At 44.6% G+C, this 16,362-nt stretch overlaps 1 protein-coding gene across 4 annotated transcripts in view; it reads left to right on the forward strand.

Moving 5' to 3' along the window:
• Window positions 1-705: 705 nt before the first annotated feature.
• abcc9 (ATP-binding cassette, sub-family C (CFTR/MRP), member 9) overlaps window positions 706-16,362 on the forward strand; it is a 206,112-nt gene continuing 190,455 nt past the window's right edge. For all 4 annotated transcript variants that reach the window (XM_068058911.1, XM_068058912.1, XM_068058914.1 and 1 more), the window contains exon 1: window positions 706-920. In XM_068058911.1, coding sequence (XP_067915012.1) covers window positions 776-920 — 145 coding nt within the window. In that variant the 5' untranslated portion in view covers window positions 706-775. The remainder of the gene's footprint in view (window positions 921-16,362) is intronic.

Genomic DNA, 16,362 nt, shown 5'->3' on the forward strand with positions numbered 1-16,362 from the left:
TATCAAAAGCCTTCAAATTAATGTGATTATTTAACTTGTAAAAATTCAATAAACTGTCAGTTGCAGCAGATAGATACATAGATTGTTAGTATTGGGAACACAGCAAGCAATGGTGAAGGAAGGGCCTGCATCTAAAGATATTAACAATTTTAGAAGACATTAATTTAAAGTAGGGCTGGATTATTCAAAGTGCTAAATTATGAAGACTTAAAATAACTCCCCTCATCCAAAGAAAAACAATGAAACCCAGAAGTTGAAAACACAATACCTCAAACTGGAACTTTTACCTTTGGGATGGGAACTGCTAATATCATTCTGCATCCTCTTCGACAGAGGCAAAGTGATCCTAAAGATAAATAAAGTACCATTACTGAGCTATTTAAATCCATTGAAAAGGGAGAAAAAAAAGTGATGTATGAAATTTCCTAATGGAGCATATAAATAAGCGGGAGTCACAATTCTAGAATTATTGGTAATTCAGTAAAGAATCAAAGATCGGCCAGCCTTACAAGCAGATAATTGCTGTGGAATATTTTGCAAGGTTGCAATAGATCTTTTTTGCACAGGACCAGTGTGTGTGTATATTCACTCCAGGAGGGGGCGGGATACTGTGTGGGTCGATTTCCCCCGAACGTCATCTGGACCATCTCTATATAAATAGGGCTCTGCTGCCTTGTAATTTCTGGACTAACGGTGAATGAATGGTCTGAAGATCGCGGTTTGACTGGAGAACGGTTTCCCCTTTGAGTTACCCAGAGCTGCTGAAAGACAAAACATGGCCCTGTCTTTCTGTGGGAATGACACCGCTGAAGCTTACAACGTCGATGAGGGCGTTTTAAACAACGGCTGTTTCGTGGATGCTCTCAATTTAGTTCCTCATGTCTTTCTGCTCTTCATCACTTTCCCTATATTATTTATCGGTGAGTAAAAGAACGTTGTTAAGAATGTAATGATTGGCAATGGAAACAGAACTGGAATCATCAAGAATTCGCCCAGAGCACAGGACCTTTGCTTTGACAGATCAGCTGCAGTCTTGTCTTGCTTTGCATTTGGAACGGAATTGGGCGCATTGTAACCTGGCGTTCTCTATGTGTTCTCTTAAAGACACATTGTCCTAATTTGTTTAGGAGCGAGTAGGAATCCTGGAGAGCTTCTTCTTGGGACATTAAGCAAGTTAACCCAACTGATTCACTAATGCTATTCAAGGAAGGGACCCTGTCACCCCTGTACTTAGCCAAGCCAATATGTGACTCAAGTCCATCTAAGGTGTGGTTGACTATTAATTCCCACTCAAGTGGCCTAGCAAGCCACTCAGTTGTACCAACAATCACAAGCTTTTTCTCAGGGCATTAGGGATGTGCAATAAATGCAACATAGTCCACCTCACCCGGATCTCAAGAACAAAATGAACAAGGTTGTGTGGTCTGTGTAGGAATTATTACACATGGCCCGCAGGAGAAGTAGGCTTGATGGAAGAAATGGCTTTTTCTTGTTTCCTGCTTTTTAGGCCTATAGCTGTGGTTCAGTTGGTCACACTCTCACTTCTAAGCCTCAGGAGGTTGAGACTTCAGGTCCTACTTCAGAGGCTTGATAACAAAATCTAAACTGACACTCCAGTGCACTGCTTTTCAGATGAGACATTAAACTGACTCATGTGGGTGCAAAGAATCCAGAGAGCACAATTTTGATGAACAGAGGGGGGTTCTCCCTGGTGCCCTGACCAATATCTATCCCGGAACTGACATTACTGGAAAAACAGATTGTCTGGTCATTATCACATTGCTCTTTGTGGGAGTAAATGTGTACAAAATGGCTGCCACATTTCCTACATTACAGCACTGGCTGCACTTCATTAACTGCAAAGTGGTTTGGGTTGACCTGAGGTCATAAAAATGCTATATAAATGCAAGAAGTTCTTTTTTTTCCCCCAAGGCCCTCACAGTAAGTTCTAAACATTGCTCATCAGTATGATAGTGTATGAGGAAGTGATTACATATGATATCATGTGTAATTGGATTTTGTTTACCCACCCAGGGTAATTTTGTTTCCATGCTTTATTCTGTTTCACCTACTTACAAACTAGAACTTTTAAAGTGGGGCCGCTAGGGTTTACTGCCAACAGAATTTTAGAGCATTTGGACCAAAATGTTTAACTGCAACAAGATTAAATATGCATAATATGTGGCCTGATAATCGCACCATTTATATTTAGAAGCCAACGCAGCTGTCTTGCTGATTTCTTTTAACAAGATAATATCCCATTAGAAGAAAAACAGAAGCATATGGTATAGTATAAATCACTTATCAACTAATAGGATGATTTTGATGGTCCAAAAGTTTAAAACTCATTCAAACATCTATAAAATTATTTGTGCAGTTCACCATGACTCATTAATGGGACTTCTCAAGAATTTAAGAATACATGGACTGACTTCTATTTTAATATTTGTCATTATCCAGCGCTTTAAAACTTGCCATACATACAAGGAAATGTTATCATTTGTTTTGACAACCAGCATTGATCTGGTTTGGACAGGTCAGTCAGTTTTTTTTGGCTTTCATATAATGCTGGTGGAATCCTCGAGGGCATCCTTGGCATCTGCCCTTAATCACTCTTAACCCAGGGCAATTTTACAGGGTTAGGCTGTTCGGCATATTTTAGGCAGGGCTCTAGCATCTTCTCCAAACAGCATGCCTGGTAACAGATGAAAGATAGCTGGGGTAGGCCTCATGCATTAGTTGCAGTCTGTTGCACCTGGTAGCCCCAGGACTGGTCTGATAAGGAAAAGAAAGTCAACTTTGTTTTTTTTAAAAAAGCACTTGCTCTGTGGTCAATCACTCAGGCTATGGCAGTGTTTTAAATGTTAAAAGCCTCTCTCTGTTGCCTTAGCAACCCTGGGTGCCAAGGAATACACCAGCATGGTCAGGTGCAAATGATGGGAAAGAAGTCAGATGATGTATGCCGATCATTTGGACCCAATTAGAATGTGGTCACCCAAATTGAACAAATATATTCTATGTTTCTGCCATTTGTGACTGAAAAATGTGAAACTGAGGATGAGAGTGGAGAGCTAGCACAGCAGTTCCAGGAGTGATTTCTTGCCTCGCCTCCTGGAGTTATGCCAAACAATTAGCATTATCGCAACAGAATACCTTCACTATAGTTCATATGAATCAGACATTGCTGTTCAATAAGAAAGTAAGACAGACATACACTTATATAGCACCTTTCATAACTAGAATCTACAACTAGGGGGCACAGTTTCAGAACAAGGGATCACCCATTTAAGACAGAGAGGAGGAGGAATTTCTTCTCTCAATAGTTGTGAATCTTTGGATTTTTTTTTTACCTCAGAAATCTGTGGAGGCTGAGTCAGTGAATGTAATCAAGGCTGAGATAGACAGAATTTTTGATCTTTAGGGGAGTTAAGAGTTATGGGAAACAGGCAGGAAAGTGGAGTTGAGGCCAAGATCAGATCAGCCAGAATGGTAGAGCAGGATCAAGGCCTACTCTTGCTCCTATTTCTTATGTTCTTTTACTCTTACCTCAGGATGTTCCAAAGTGCTTTACAGTCAATGAAATACTTTTGAAGTAATGTCATTGTTGTAATGTAGGAAATATGAGATGGAAGTGAAGACTGGAAGTGATGGTGATATGTATTTGTAGGAATTATCTACAAAATTTCATTTGAAGCTTTATATGCTAAAACACAGAACAATCAAGAAACATATGCTACCCCTTGGAATAAGGTAGGATAGCAAATAAAGATGAATGAGAAATAAATCTCCTAACTTGGGCACAGATTCAAAGATTGGAAACATCGAAGACATGAAAAGTTTGGTGTCCGTGTTCATGAAGATGGTGCAGAGGGTAGGTTGGGCATCAAGTCTCAAGAGTATGAGATGGGCTCTCATTCACAGTCGTTCGCCTCCCAAAGGAAACCTACACAGGCTACAAACAACACATGAGTAAATGAAAATATACAGGATTCTATAGCAGCTGTATGGAGACCCCAAAGAAATTACATAACTGGAAACAGATCAAGGAAGCACTGTACAATTGATAGGATTATACTGGGTCTTGTCTTCAAGCCAGGACTGTTAAATATACCACAGATTAATATATTTGGGACAGATTTCGAACAGATCCAGCAATGCAAAACTGGGCATCCATGAGGCACTGTGGGACATCAGCAGCAGCAGAATTGTACTCAACCACAATCCATAACCTCATGGACTGGCATATCCCCCACACTACCATTACCATCAAGTCAGGGGACCAACCCTGGTTCAACGAAGAGTGCAGGAGGGCATGCCAGGAGCAGCACCAGGCATACCTCATAATGAGGTGTCAACCTGGTGAAGCTACAACCCAGGACTACTTGCATGCCAAATTGCAAAAGCAGCATGCGATAGACAGAGCTAAGCGATCCCATAACCAACGGATTAGATCTAAGCTCTGCAGTCCTGTCACATCCAGCCGTGAATGGTGGACAATTAAACAACTAACTGGAGGAGGTGGCTCACAAATATCCCCATCCTCAATGATGGGGGAGCCCAGCACACCAGTGCAAAAGATAAGGCTGAAGCATTTGCAACAATCTTCAATCAGAAGCGCCGAGTTGATGATCCATCTTGGCCTCCTCCTGAAGTCCCCAGCATCACAGATGCCAAACTTCAGTCAATTCGATTCACTCTGCGTGATATCAAGTAACGACTGAAGGCACTGGATACTGCAAAGGCTATGGGCCCTGACAATATTCCAGCAATAGTACCGAAGACCTGTGCTCCAGAACTTGCCGCGCCCCTAGCCAAGCTGTTCCAGTACATCTACCCGGCAGTGTGGAAAATTGCCCAGGTATGTCCTGTACACAAAAAGCAGGACAAGTCCAACCCAGCCAATTACTGCCCCCATCAGTCTACTCTCAATCATCAGTAAAGTGATGGAAGGTGTCATCAACAGTGCCATCAAGCAGCACTTGCTTAGCAATAACCTGCTCAGTGATGCTCAGTTTGGTTTCCGCCAGGGCCACTCAGCTCCTGCCCTCATTACAGCCTTGGTTCAAACATGGACAAACGAGCTGAACTCAAGAGGTGAGGTGAGAGTGACTGCCCTTGACATCAAGGCAGCATTTGACTGAGTATGGCATCAAGGAGCCCTAGAAAAACTGAAGTCAATGGGAATCAGAGGGAACATTCGCCACTGGTTGGAGTCATACCTGACGCAAAGGAGGATGGTTGTGGTTGTTGGAGGTTGATCATCTGAGCTCCAGAACATCACTGCAGGAGTTCCTCAGGGTAGTGTCCTAGGCCCAACCATCTTCAGCTGCTTCATCAATGACCATCCTTCGATCATAAGGTCAGAAGTGGGGATGTTCGCTGATGATTGCACCATGTTCAGCACCATTCACGACTCCTCAGATTCTGAAGCAGTCCGTGTAGAATTGCAGCAAGACCTAGAAAATATCCAGGCTTGGGCTGATAAGTGGCAAGTAGCACTCAAGCCACACAAGTTCCAGGCAATGACCATCTCCAACAAGAGAGAATCTAACCATCTTCCCTTGACATTCAATGGCATTACCATCACTGAATCCCCCGCTATCAACATCCTAGGGGTTACTATTGACCAGAAACTGAACTGGAATAGCCATATAAATACCAACGAGCATTTCAGAGGCTAGGAATCCTGCGGCGAGTAACTCATCTCCTGACTCCCCAAAGCCTGTCCACCATCTACAAGGCACAAGTCAGGAGTGTGATGGAATACTCTCTACTTGCCTGGATGGGTGTTGCCCCAACAACACTCAAGAAGCTCGACACCATCCACGACAAAGCAGCCCACTTGATTGGAATCCCATCTACAAACATTCACTCCCTCCACCACCAATGCACAGTGACAGCAGTGTGTACCATCTGCAAGATGCACTGCAGCAGTACACCAAGGCTCCTTCGACAGCACCTTCCAAACCCGCTACCTCTACCAACTAGAAGGACAAGGGCAGCAAATGCATGGGAACACCAGCACCTGCACGTTCCCGTCCAAGACACACACCATCCTGACTTGGAACTATATCGCCGTTCCTTCACTGTCGCTGAGTCAAAATCCTGGAACTCCCTTCCTAACAGCACTGTGGGTGTACCTACCTCACATGGACTGCAGCGGTTCAAGAAGGCAGCTCACCACAACCTTCTCAAGGGTAATTAGGGGTGGGCAATAAATGCTGGCCTACCCAGTGATGCTCACATCCCATGAATGAATAAAAATAAAAATTGTGGATAAGGTAAGGCACTTCATTTCCTTCAAAAATCAAGCCAGTGAGAGAGGAGTCTCTATTGATTTAATGTACAGCCAGGGCCAACAGTAGCATTTAAATTGGCAGAAAAGGAGGCCCTTCTGATTAAACTATTTGCCAGGAATAATTGAAAATAAAGGCATCTATTTTAACTCTCAGTGGGTTTGGGCTGATGAGAGGAGGGGATGAGTGCAAAATACACTTGACAGCCCAGATTTCAGGCCCAGGCTATTTTAGCTCCTGGACATGGCAGTGGTCATCTGCCAGCTTGAAACAGGCAGAAAGTCTGCAATTGGCTGACGGGTAGTCTGTTAACCAGCAGCAAAGGAAGGCTTGTTAATGAGCAGGTAAGTGGCAGGTAGGGGGTTTCAGGAGGGGCTTGTGGGAGGCAAGGGGAAATAGAGCCCTTGGTAAGGAGGCTGTAACTGTTCCTGTGGGGTCTGGAACTTTATGACTTACCTTGGGGACTTCTTCATGTCCCCCACTGACAGCTACTGGGCTGCTTCAGCCTGACTGGAAAGTCAGGGTGACTTCAGGCCCAAGTTGAAATCCAATTGGTGACACATTCACATAACTGGGAGTCAGATTATAATAAACTGATGATGTTCCTGCCTGCTTCTGGTAGGTGCCTCAGCCATCGCACTTCAGTGAGCAGTTACAATGGTGGCCAACGGGAACAAAGTGGTAAGGCTGAACGCTGTATTTTAAAGGAACCCCCCCCCCCCCCCAACTCATTCCCACTGGGTGGATTGGTTTTGAATTCCCCCAACGTTTTACAAAGAGTATTCTTGTGAAATTTAGATAGAACAATCTGGATTAACAGAGAAGGGGGCAGCATCGTGGAGTAAGGTTCAAGGTTATGTTGTAAGTTACATACCTTGGCACCTTAGCAATAACAAGGTAGATCAAATAGTCACTTAGCATCTAATGGAAAAATGGTTGTCTGGAGTATAAGCAGAGAAGATTTATGGATGGTGAGACCTTATGAACTCCAAGAGTTGGACAGCTGGTTGGGATATTAGAATTAGAATTAGAACATTACAGCGCAGTACAGGCCCTTCGGCCCTCGATGTTGCGCCGACCTGTGAAACCATCTGACCTACACTATTCCATTTTCATCCATATGTCTATCCAATGACCACTTAAATGCCCTTAAAGTTGGCGAGTCTACTACTGTTGCAGGCAGGGCGTTCCACGCCCCTACTACTCTCTGAGTAAAGAAACTACCTCTGACATCTGTCCTATATCTATCACCCCTCAACTTAAAGCTATGTCCCCTCGTGTTTGCCATCACCATCCGAGGAAAAAGACTCTCACTATCCACCCTATCTATCCCTCTGATTATCTTATATGTCTCTATTAAGTCACCTCTCCTCCTCCTTCTCTCCAACGAAAACAACCTCAAGTCCCTCAGCCTTTCCTCGTAAGACCTTCCCTCCATACCAGGCAACATCCGAGTAAATCTCCTCTGCACCCTTTCCATAGCTTCCACATCCTTCCTATAATGCGGTGACCAGAACTGCACGCAATACTCCAGGTGCGGTCTCACCAGAGTTTTGTACAGCTGCAGCATGACCTCGTGGCTCCGAAACTCGATCCCCCTACTAATAAAAGCTAACACACCATATGCCTTCTTAACAGCCCTGTTAACCTGGGTAGCAACCTTCAGGGATTTATGCACCTGGACACCAAGATCTCTCTGTTCATCTACACTACCAAGAATCTTCCCATTAGCCCAGTACTCTGCATTCCTGTTACTCCTTCCAAAATGAATCACCTCGCACTTTTCCGCATTAAACTCCATTTGCCATCTCTCAGCCCAGCTCTGCAGCCTATCTATGTCCCTCTGTACCCTACAACATCCTTTGGCACTATCCACAACTCCACCGACCTTAGTGTCATCCGCAAATTTACTAACCCACCCTTCTACACCCCCTTCCAGGTCATTTATAAAAATGACAAACAGCAGTGGCTAATATGTAGATTAAATTTAATATCTTCTGCTCAATAAAGAGTTTCTCCAATAGGAAATCTTAAACCTTCACATGTGAAGCAACGTGAAGAACGGTTTGAATACTGAAGCTCAGGTTCTCTCTCTCATGGAGTCCATGACTGTTGAACCTCATGGTTGCTTCAACCCTTGTGTCTTCTCTAAAGAGGGTAGGAGAACCAAATGACTGCGTGGAAATTGAATCTTTGAAGTGAATTTGAAAAGTGAGGGCTTGTGATGCTGAGCCCAGCTCCTGGAAACTCCTAATCAGTCTCCCACATTCTGCCCTCCATAAACATGAGCTCATCCAAAACTCTGGTGCCCTTGTCCTTACTAACACCAAGTCCCATTCAACCATCACCCCTGTGCTCGCTGACCTACATTGGCTCACGGTTAAGCGATGCCTCAATTTTAAAATTCTTATCCTGGTTTTCAAATCCCTCCCTATTTCTGTAATCAGTACTCCTCTTGGAAGATCCACTGAGGATACCAGAGGCACAGATTGTACTCTTGGTGGGGGTCTAAGAGTGGCTTGGCAGCACCACTAAATACTGAGTTGATCCAGCCCTGAAGGACATATCTGCCAGACTGGGCTTGCAGCAGGTGATGAGAGAACCAACATGAGGGATGAAGCCTACTTGACCTCGTCCTCACCAATATAACTATTGCAGACGCAACTATCCATGGCAGTATTGGTCGGAGTGATGACAGCACAGTCCTTGTGGAGAAGGATGTGGCAGGACTGCAGAGCTTTGACCTGACCCATTGGTTGTGGGATCTACAAACATGCTAAACAGTGGAAGCAGCATGTTATAGACAGAGCTAAGCGATCCCACAAGCAGTTATGAATGATGGTGGACAATTAAACAACTAATGAAAAGCGAAGGCTCCACAAACATCCCCATCCTGAATGATGGCGCCACCTAGCATGTCAGTGCAAAAGTCAAGGCTGAAGTGTTTGCAGCCATCTTCAGCCAGGAGGGCAGAGCTAATCCATCTTGGCCTCCTCCTGAGACCCCCAGCATCACAGGTGCCAGTTTTCAGCCAGTTTGATCCATTCCATGTTATACGAAGAAATGGCTGAGTGCATTGGATACAGCAAAGGCTTTGGACCCTGAGAACAGTTTTTTTATTTGTACATGGGATGTGGGCGTCACTGGCTAGGCCAGTATTTATTGCTCATCCCTAATTGCCCTTGAAAAGGTGGTGGTGAGCAGCCTTCCTAAACCGTTGCAGTCCTTGGGGTGTAGGTACAGCAACAGTGCTATTAGGAAGAGAATTCCAGGATTTTGACCCAGCAACAGTGAAGTACCAGCAATATATTTCCAAGTCAGGATGGTGTGTGGATTGGACGAGAACTTGCAGGTGGTGGTGTTCCCATGCATCTGCTGCCCTTGTCCTTCTAGGTGGTAGAGGTCACGGGTTTGGAAGGTGCTGTCGAAGGAGTTGCTGGTGAGTTGCTGTAGTGCATTTTCCAGATGGTACACATTGCTGCCACTGTGCATCGGTGTGAAGGAAGTGAATGTTGAAGGTGGTGGATGGGATGCCAATCAAGTGGGCTGCTTTATCCTGGATGGTGTTGAGCTTCTTGTGTGTTGTTGGGGCTGCATTTATGTAGCACCTTTCATGACCACCAGATGTCTCAAAGCGCTTTATAGCTAATTAAGTACTTTTTGCAGTGTGGTCACTGTCGTATTGCAGGGATCACTACACTTAACTTCAAAAAAGTGACCAAAAACTTAATTGGACAAGGTACATAAAAACTGTGGCTACAAGAGCAGGTTAGAGGCTGGGAATTCTGTGGCGATTAACTCACCTCAGCTCCAACAACACTCAAGAAGCTCGACACCATCCAGGATAAAGCAGCCCACTTGATTGGCTTCCCGCCCACCACTTTCAACGTTTACTCCCTCCACCACCGACGCACAGTGGCAGCAGTGTGTACCACCTACAAGATGCACAGCAGTAACTCACCAAAACTCCTTCGACAGCACCTTCAAATCTTCAACCTCTACCCCTTAGAAGGACAGGGGCAGCAAATGCATGGGAACACCACCAAGTGCAAGTTCCTTTCCAAGCCGCACAGCATCCTGACTTGGAACTATATCGCTGTTCCTTCACTGTTCCTAGGTCAAAATCCTGGAATTGCCTTCCTAACAGCACTGTGGGTGTACCTACACCCCAAGGACTGCAGCAGTTCAAGAAGGCAGCTCACCACCACCATTTCAAGGACAATTAGGGATGGGCAATAAATGCTGGCCTGGCCAGCGAGGCCCACATCCCCAGAACGGATTTTTAAAAATGACAGATGTCAGGTGGATAATACAAGTGAGAAGCAGGCAGCATATCGACAGTTCAGATTGGAAATGAAAAAAAAGAAAAAGAAATGAGCAGCAAAGTGAGAGTATGAGAAGAGACTGGCAGCTAACTTAAAAGGGAATCTAAAAGTCTTCTATAGGCACGTAAAAGTAAAAGGGTAGTAAAAGGAAGGGTGCGCTGATTAGGGACCAAAAAGGTGATTTACGCAGAGGGCGTGGCTGAGTACTAAATGAGTATTTTGCATCTGTCTTTATAAAGGAAGGAGATGCTGTCCAAATCATATTGAAAGAGGAAGTAATTGAGACATTGGATGGGCTAAAAATTGATAAAGAGATATTAGAAAGGCTGGCTGTACTTAAAGTTGATAAATCATCAGAATCGGATCAAATGCATCCAAAGTTACTGAGAGAAGTATGTGTGAAAATTACAGAGGCATTGGCCATAATCTTCCAATCCTCCTTAGATACAGAGGTGGTGCCTGAGGACTGGAGAATTGCAAATGTTATGCTCTTTTTCAAAAAAAGTCATAAGGATAAACACAGCAGCTACAGGCCAGTCAGGTGGTGAGAAAACTTTTAGAAATGATAACCCAGGACTGAATTAGCAATTACTTGGACAAATGAGGCTGAAGAAGCTAGAATTGCTTATTTGTGCTTTGGGAGGAGTGGGGGGGGGGGGCAGTGTTGTGAGGGAGGTGGCAGCGGTGGGGTGCTGGGATTTGGGTCAGAAACCAGTTACATAGGGATATGGCCCCATTTTTCCTGCTCATTAAATTCCTCAAGACACTGTCAAGAAAACCCCATATGCCAAATGAGAAATATTAATTTAATTGGTTGGAAACTTACATTAGAATTTTAATAGAAAAATCCTACTGTTAACTTTTAAAAAGCTGGCAGCCAAGATGGTCACTGCAATTTGCATCTGAAATACCAGCAGATTGAACTGGAGCCAAAAGTCTAACAAGAAGCCCAGCCAGAACAATGCTTTGGCTAACTGAATAGATTATGCAGATCATCCTCTTTAGTGGGACAGTCAAAGCTATCTTGAGGCATCCACGAGTGGCGCCATCCCTCCAGGGAGTAAACATTGACAACCCTACCCAAGAGATGTTTTGGGTTTTAGACTTTGTATTTTATTAAAAATAAGGGGGATTGAGAACCATGTGACTGCCTGTCCATCTCTGAAATAACTGGGAAGTTTTGTTAAACAGACAGAAGACAAGCAGTAAATGAGTGTGCAGCAGCAGAGAAGGGTGTGTGCTTCCCTTTCTCCCTCTGTCTCTCTCTCAAAAATATCAAGTTTGAAAACTGTCTGTGACTGTGGACCCGCCAAGCCTACAGACTGCTACAGCCAGAGACCAGGGAGAGAGAGCCAACTACAATTCTGCCTTCAAGAAAACCTCGAGCAAAGCAGGCCAGCCACAAATAGCACTTTGACCAACCAATGACTTTGTCAGGCAAGCCCTCAACCTGCCAAGAATGAGGAAAATTAATTTTGCCACATGAACATTGATTTTAAACTGCTGGTGGTGAAAAAGAACTTGCTTTAAAAAATCAATTGGCTGGAGAGAGATATTAGCATATCAACAGACAAGTACTTCAAAGGACAAAGGAGCTATTCCCTGCTCCAATTTAATCCATAATGGAAGTTCTGATGAAGGGTCATTGACCTGAAACGTTAACTCCGCTTCTCTCTCCACAGATGCTGTCAGACCGGCTGAGTATTTCCAGCATTTCTTGTCTTTATTTCAGATTTCCAGCATCTGCAATATTTTGCTTTTATATTAATCTATAATGGACTTTTGATTACCAGATGTTGAAGCATTCCAGGTTAACTACTAAAATGGCTGAATACACAAACAAACATAGTCAGGCCAGTTTGGTCACATGACTGACTGACTGACTGTTGGAGTTTTTTGAATTCGAGCTTCCAACAGAATTTTGAAATCAGAAGGCTGTTAGCTCCTGGACTGAGAACACCTCTTTCCTGTCTGCTCTCGGCTCATTCTCACCAGCTTCGGAAACCATGGTGAAGTAACTTGGGATAAGTTAAAAGCATTGTCTATGAAGGAGCTGAGAAAAATGGCTGAGCAGAGTGGGATCACGTAACGTGGCAAGGCTAGCAAGTCTGAACTCCTAAGGCTAGTGGCCAACCATTTTTCCCTTGAATCTGTAGAAGCAGAGGCAGAATTAGAAGTAGACCCAGAGAGGGTACTGCTAGCAAAGATACAATTGGAGCAAAGGAAACTTGAATTAGACAGGGACAGAGAAAGAGAGAAAGAGAGGCAGGAGAGGGAGAAAGCCTTCAAAAGGAACATGAAGAAAATGAAAGGCAGGAGAGAGACAGAGAAAAACAGGAGCAGGAACGAGAGAGGACAGAGAGAAACAAAGACAGGAGAAGGAATGCAAAAGAGAGGAGAGCGAGAGAGAAAGAAAGAATATTCTGGGAAGAATGCAAAGAAAGAGAGTTGAAGCGGCTTGAGTTAACTAGGTGGCAACAGAGTAAACTCAGTGAAAGCATGGCCAATATGGAGGAGCAGAATTCAGGGCTGGGTACAAAATTGCTACAACCCTCGCTCACCTAATTCCAAAATTCAATGAGGAAGATGTGGAAACATTTTTTGTGTCTTTTGAGAAACTGGCAAGGCAACTAAAATGGCCAGCTGAGACCTGGTCCCTTTTAAAGCAAAGCAAACTAACTGGAAAAGCCCATGAGGTTTATTCCTTGTTGCCAGATAAGAGTTCATCAAATTATGAACTGACCAAAAATGCTATCCTCAGGGCATATGAATTAGTGCCCGAAGCCTATCGCCAAAAGTTTAGACCTCTCAAAGCAAGCCAATCAAACTTAACTGGAGTTTGAAAGAAGCAAACAGCTGGCTTTTGACCAGTGGCTGAGGGCTTTAAAAATATAGCTCAGCTATGAGACTCTCAGAGAAGTAATCCTGTTAGAGGAATTTCAAAACTCTCTCCCATTCTCAATGAAAACCCATGTAGATGAGCAGCGGGTTCAGGGAGTCTGGCAAGCGGCCATTCTGGCCGATGAGTTTGCTTTAATTTATAAGTCGGTTTCCCAGGGGAGAACCTTTCCTAATCACCCCCACAAATCTAAAAAGGACAAAGGATGGGAAGGTGATATCCGCCCAGGCAGTCCTGGAAGAAAAAGGAAAGCAGGAGACACAGGGGGCCCTCCTCCAGCCAAAAGGGAAGGTGCTCTGAGCAAGAGTGAGACCCAGAGACCTGTGTGCTTCCATTATAATAAAGCAGGGCATTTAAAAGCTGACTGCTGGAAACTAAAGGGGAAACCGGTAGGATTAATCAGGGCACACATGCTCAGTGCAGATGGGACCCTGATGAAAAGCACAGAGCAAGCAGTTGCTTTAACTGCAGAAAGAGTGCAATCCAGGAAGCTTACTACGGCCAGAGCAGGAAAATTTAATAGGATTCCTGAAGGTTATCAGGGTTTTGTGTTTGAAGGGAAAGCAACCCCATATCCCACGAGTGGGGCCAGCAGGCCCATCGTGATTCTCAGGGACAAAGGCCTGCTCTTTTCCCCAGAGAGTGCAGTGAACACCAAAATGGTGGTGAATGTTATTGGAGGGCAGAGTATGCCTGTACCTGTACACCAGGTGCACCTGGAGTGTGACCTGGTTTCGGGACCGGTGACCATAGGGATTGTCCCTAGTTTGCCTGTGGACAGGGCTGACCTGCTCCTAGGTAAAGATCTGGTGGGGGTGAAGGTGATAGCACCCCTTGTAGTGAAAAAAAGACCACAGGAGATCAAAGAGACAGGGCAGTGGCAGGAGACGGTCTCCTGCAGTGTCCCTGAATATGTAGTGGATCAGGCCGTGATCAAACCAGCTCCCCCAGAGGAGACTGCATTGGCACTGCAGGCAGATAACCATGAGGTCTGCCTGTCCAAGACTTTCTTTGGAAAGTTAGGAGACCCAGGGAATTAATTAAATACATTTTCCCTGGCAGACGCTCAGCAAGCCGACCCAGTATTGTGAGAGGTAACACAGGCTGCCCAGTCTGAAAGTGAAGCAGAGGGAGTCCCTGATTGCTACAACTTTAAGAATGAGGTACTGATGAGGAAATGGAGTTCTCCTCACAGACCTGAGGGCAAGGAGTGGACAGTAGTTCACCAGGTAGTGGTGCCACAGAGGTACCGGAGAGAAATATTAAGGACCATGGGACTACAGTGACTGTACATGCTGGTATACGAAAGACCAAACCCCCCATAAAACAGCAGTTTGACTGGCCAAAACTCCACAAAGATGTGGTGGAGTACTGCAGGAGTTGCCAGGTTGAAGGGAAACCCCAACCTACAGTGAAACCTGCTGCCCTATGTCCTGTTACCAGTGTTAGGAGGACCCTCCAGCAGAGGGCTGGTGAACTGTAAAGGTCCCCCACCAAGAACAAAAGGGGACAGGCAGGCCCACGGCTGGCAAAAGTTTAGAAAGAAAAGGGGAAAAAGTGACCAAGGGGGCAGGTTAAAGGAAGTCTGGGAGGAATCCCAAATGAAAACCCCTACTGTCTGGTCAACCAGCCCCGGAAAATGTGAAAGGTTAGACCTCACATCCTTCTATGTGAATGCAGACTCTAGAAGCACCCCACCAGAGTTGCTAATAGCATTTACAGGAACCTGCAGAGACAAAGAGCGACCTCTGGGGGCACAGAAACCATGAGGGCGATGCCTCACATAGTTGAAGTGCCACAGAAGAATGCAGCCAAATCTGCACAAATACCTACAGGTATTAGTGTGTTCCAGAGAACAAAGGGGAGAGTAACAAAGACTGCTCCTCCACAGTGGAAAAGGGAACCATCCATCTCCTGAAGTCAAAAGTCTTTTCATGACTCAGAGTTCAGGATAGACCTGTCGACGACCAACTCTCCTGAGAAAACAAGGGAAAATTAAAACGGCCCTGGCACCCAGAAAAGACCATTTTTAATTGGCTTTAAGATTGGTGAATGAATGGAAATTAATGAGAGAATTGCATGGTTTTTCTTTCTGTATCTTTTATTTCTCTGAAACCCTGTAATGAAATGTGCCATTTTTCTTCAAATCGCATTTCATTCCCCTGGGTGTGGAGGTGTCAGGCAAGCCCCATCCCCGCCACCTGCCAAGAATGAGGAAAATTAATTTTGCCACACGAACATTGATATTAATGATATAAAGAAAGAACTTGCTTTAAAAAAAACAATTGGCTGGAAAGAGACATTAGCATATCAACAGACAAGTACTTCAAAGGACAAAGGAGCTATTCCCTGCTCCAATTTAATCCCCAATAAACTTTTGATTACCAGACATTGAAGCATTCCTGGTCAACTTCTCAGATGGCCGAATAGACAAACAGATGTAGTCGGGCCAGTTTGGTCACATGACTGACTGACTGTTGGAGTTTTTTGAATTTGAGCTTTCAACAGAATTTTTAAACCAGAAGGCTGTTAGCTCTTGGACTGAGAACACCTCTCTCCTGTCTGCTCTCATCTCACTCTCGCCAGCTTTGGAAACCATGAACCTCAAGAGAAAAATGTCTCCTACAGTAAACAAGTTTTAAGAAGAATTCTGGGCCCCTACGAAAAGTAAGAGCTGTCTATAATCAAGGATTCTACGGCGAGCTGGAAACACAAACAGTAACAGTAACAAAAAACCCCCTTTTAGAGACTGCCTCAAACCTCTCCATTTTATTTCTCTTCTGCTCTTTTCTGTCTCTATTTGCATGTGTGTATCGCGTATGCATGCTAGCATGACGCATCG

Source organism: Heterodontus francisci, chromosome 27 (assembly GCF_036365525.1).
Source record: "Heterodontus francisci isolate sHetFra1 chromosome 27, sHetFra1.hap1, whole genome shotgun sequence".
Classification (NCBI taxonomy): Eukaryota; Metazoa; Chordata; class Chondrichthyes; order Heterodontiformes; family Heterodontidae; genus Heterodontus; species Heterodontus francisci.